The 3,099-nt window shown below is 56.4% G+C and overlaps 1 protein-coding gene across 1 annotated transcript in view; it reads right to left on the bottom strand.

Annotated features, from left to right (window-relative positions):
• The window catches only part of LOC113208116 (CUGBP Elav-like family member 6), a 22,629-nt gene extending 19,857 nt beyond the window's left edge, over positions 1 to 2,772 (bottom strand). The window contains exon 1 of the mRNA XM_052274803.1: positions 2,343 to 2,772. Within this exon, the coding sequence (XP_052130763.1) occupies positions 2,343 to 2,353 (11 nt within the window). The 5' untranslated portion in view covers positions 2,354 to 2,772. The remainder of the gene's footprint in view (positions 1 to 2,342) is intronic.
• Between the last annotated feature and the right edge of the window lie 327 nt (positions 2,773 to 3,099).

Genomic DNA, 3,099 nt, shown 5'->3' with positions numbered 1-3,099 from the left:
CGGCCATCCTCTCCTTTACAGCCCCAACTGGGATGGGAATACTAACTGCACGCATGCGGGACATTCTAACAATGTGGCGGCGACGTCACGCCGCACAGCACAGCGGCTGCGGGCGGTGGATACGGCACGGCACGCCGGCACGGCGCGGGGGAGGCAACTTCCCAAGACTGTCACTGGTCCCCGCCCAGGCCGCCAGCCGCCATTGACCCCGAAACTAACCACCCGTATTTCCTGACTTTGAGGGTAGTTACAACCGGGGCCGGGGCGTGGTGGTCGTGGGCCTCGGGTCGAGCTGGGCGCCGGGGCCTCTGAGGGACCGCAGCGCGCCGCTGGTGCGCACCGAGTGACTCCCGTCCCCGTCCCTGGCCGCGGCGCCACACGGCCAGGAACCGCTGACCGGCGTCCGGACACCACTAAATTATGGTATCTGTCTCATCTTCACATTTAAGTTGTACTATCGCTCTATGAATTCAACTGGAAACACAGTTAGTGAATGTGCTGTAGTTGTGTGAATGCCTATTCCTACACTTAGAGGAGTAAAGGAGTGAATTTGACTTCAAAATGCAAACACCTCTTACTCTAGGTGTAGGAATGGCGTTTACACACCTGCGACATTCTCACGCTTAGGTTTCTAGAAAAGATAACGTTCCGGGATGTTTGTCAAACTATAAAAATGCATGTAAAACTCATCCCTTGCTCATGCAACAGCGCCGATACTGAAAGACATTTATTTTACCTTTTGTTTTTGTTGGTTTTGTTTTTGCCCGCGCGCCGGGGAATTGGCTCGAGCGGAGTGACTCGACCGTTCGCAAAAACTATCGAATGTTTGCCCCGGTTTGGCACGGGCAAAATATATCGACCCGCCCGGCTCAGTTTTACTATCGGGAGCGGAGGGGGAGCCGGCGAGGCAAGACACCCTTGTAAAATACCACAAGTTTCTCGTGGGCGCCAAGCAGGCCTCCTCCTTGGCTGCGCGCGCCCCGCTAGCAGCTCCATGGAGGGGGCCGCACTCGTGACGTACGACGGAGGGCGAGGGAAGCGGGAAGACTGCTCGGGGAGGATATGAAGAGGGGGAGAGAGAAAGATGCGAGGAACAGGAGGGAGGAGAGACAAGCAGGTAGAGAGAGAGAGAGAGAGAGAGAGAGAGAGAGAGAGAGAGAGAGAGAGAGAGAGAGAGCAAAGGAGGACTGGCTGGGAGAGGAGTACGAGGGGGCGCATTGGATAGAAGCGTTTCCAGAAGACGTGAACTTCCACGGTAAATTCTGCTTGCTGGACTGATCGTTCTCGGCTGCGTTACTCTCCTCTACCTACAAAGTGTTCAAAACCAACAAAACAAACAGACACGTCGCGCACGCGCGAACACACACGGCAAAAACAAGAGACGTTTTCAGGAAGCCGGCCGACTTGGAATCCAAGACGGATTCCTTGGAAAACAAGCTGCTGGGCACCTTTATAAACATAAAATGCTGCTTGTATAAAACAAGCAAAAATTACTGGTTTTCATTCAAGCTCAAAAACAGGCACTTCCTGATTTTACACCCACTGCTTGAAAAACGGTCTCCTCAGCTCGAAAATCATGCAAAGCTCCTGTTTTTGCCGTGCACATACACACACGCGCAAGTGGGCCAATGAGTTCCACATGGAGTGGAGGCCAAGGTCTGTCGTGGCGTTATTGTGGTGTAACCGTTGGCAGAGTGCCTGGCGCCGCGCACCGTAGGCAACACCGGCCCAGGCCCTCTAACTCCCCCCCTAAAGTTTCTCTCCGGGCCCTGCGGGGTCGTCCGCTCCGCTTCAACCCAACCAGCCGACCCGAACCCAGCAGCTCGCTGGTCGGTCGGTCAGTCGGACGGGCGGACGGACGGACGGACCTGCGGACAGGCTGTGATCTCAAACGGAGCCACCTCTCCACGGAGGTGAGGCTGAACGAGCGGGAACCGAGCCCTGGCTCACCTCGGCGATACCCGACCGGAAGGAAGCATAAACGGCGAAAGGAAGGAGTGGAGAGGAGAAGGGCTAGGGCTGTACTCTACTCGCACTACGCAACGCACACCCAGGAAACATTTTCTTTGGGAAAAATAAATTGTTTTTACTACCACGAAAACTTCATGCCAAAAACGAGAAACTAACAGATGACGAAAAAATGTATTTTATACCGCAAACATTTCGTCAATTTGAACAAAATTAGTTAGTGTCACACATAAACACAAACACACAATGGCGCTCACGCTCACACACACACACGCACACACACACGAGGTGTGCCGCGCTATGGCCGCAGCGCCGCCGGCGCGCCAAGTTGGAGGGTGCGTCGCAATTGCAGCCGGGCACGCTACGCTACGCACCTGTTCTCCATGGCGGCGACAAAAGGGACCGGATGTGACCGGACGTGACCCCCCGCCGAGGCTGCCAGCAGCGGCTTGCTTTGGCGCGGAGGAGGCCGAGAACGGCACCGCAACCACGAGCGCGAGTCGGCGCGCCTCAGGAAAATAATTCGTCGTTCAAAAGTTAGGTATTTTTCGCGCCAACTTCCATGACAAGCAGAAAGGCCGACAACAACAGCGAGTGTAAAGAGACCTGGCCTTTACACCATGACTGTCATTCGCAGCTGATACCGATCAGTTGACGGAGCAGACGAAAGACGCACGCGCGGCTCTGACGCGACGCTCTGCACGACACCCACTCGAGACGGCCTCGACTCCGCACGCACGCGCGCACGATCACCACGCACGGTCACGCACAGACACGGGCTTCCACGCGCTGTGCTGCCATTCACAATACTGAACCACACGGGCGGGCCGCGCGGTGCGCGAGGACGCGCTGGTGGTACATGGGAGCGAGAGAGAGAGACGCACGGCGCGAGCGGGACAGAGCGAGAGAGCGAGAGACAAAGGTTCGGACGGAGACGACTTCTTTATCTTCTATCTTATCTCAGCGGCCCCTCGAGCCAGCAGAGCCCGCCAGCTGACGGAGGGAGCGAGCGAGCGCGCGAGGCGAGAGCGAGAAAGCGTGAGGAAAAAAACTTACGAGAAGGCTTTGCTCGGGGAAGCAGATATAGAGGGCGCTGAGCGGGATCATTTCCCGCCTCGTCATTCAAACGCT

This window comes from Frankliniella occidentalis, unplaced genomic scaffold (assembly GCF_000697945.3).
Source record: "Frankliniella occidentalis isolate FOCC.00 unplaced genomic scaffold, Focc_3.1 Scaffold443, whole genome shotgun sequence".
Classification (NCBI taxonomy): Eukaryota; Metazoa; Arthropoda; class Insecta; order Thysanoptera; family Thripidae; genus Frankliniella; species Frankliniella occidentalis.
The sequence above is the reverse complement of the archived record's forward strand: the minus strand, read 5'-3'. Positions and strand labels throughout refer to the sequence as shown.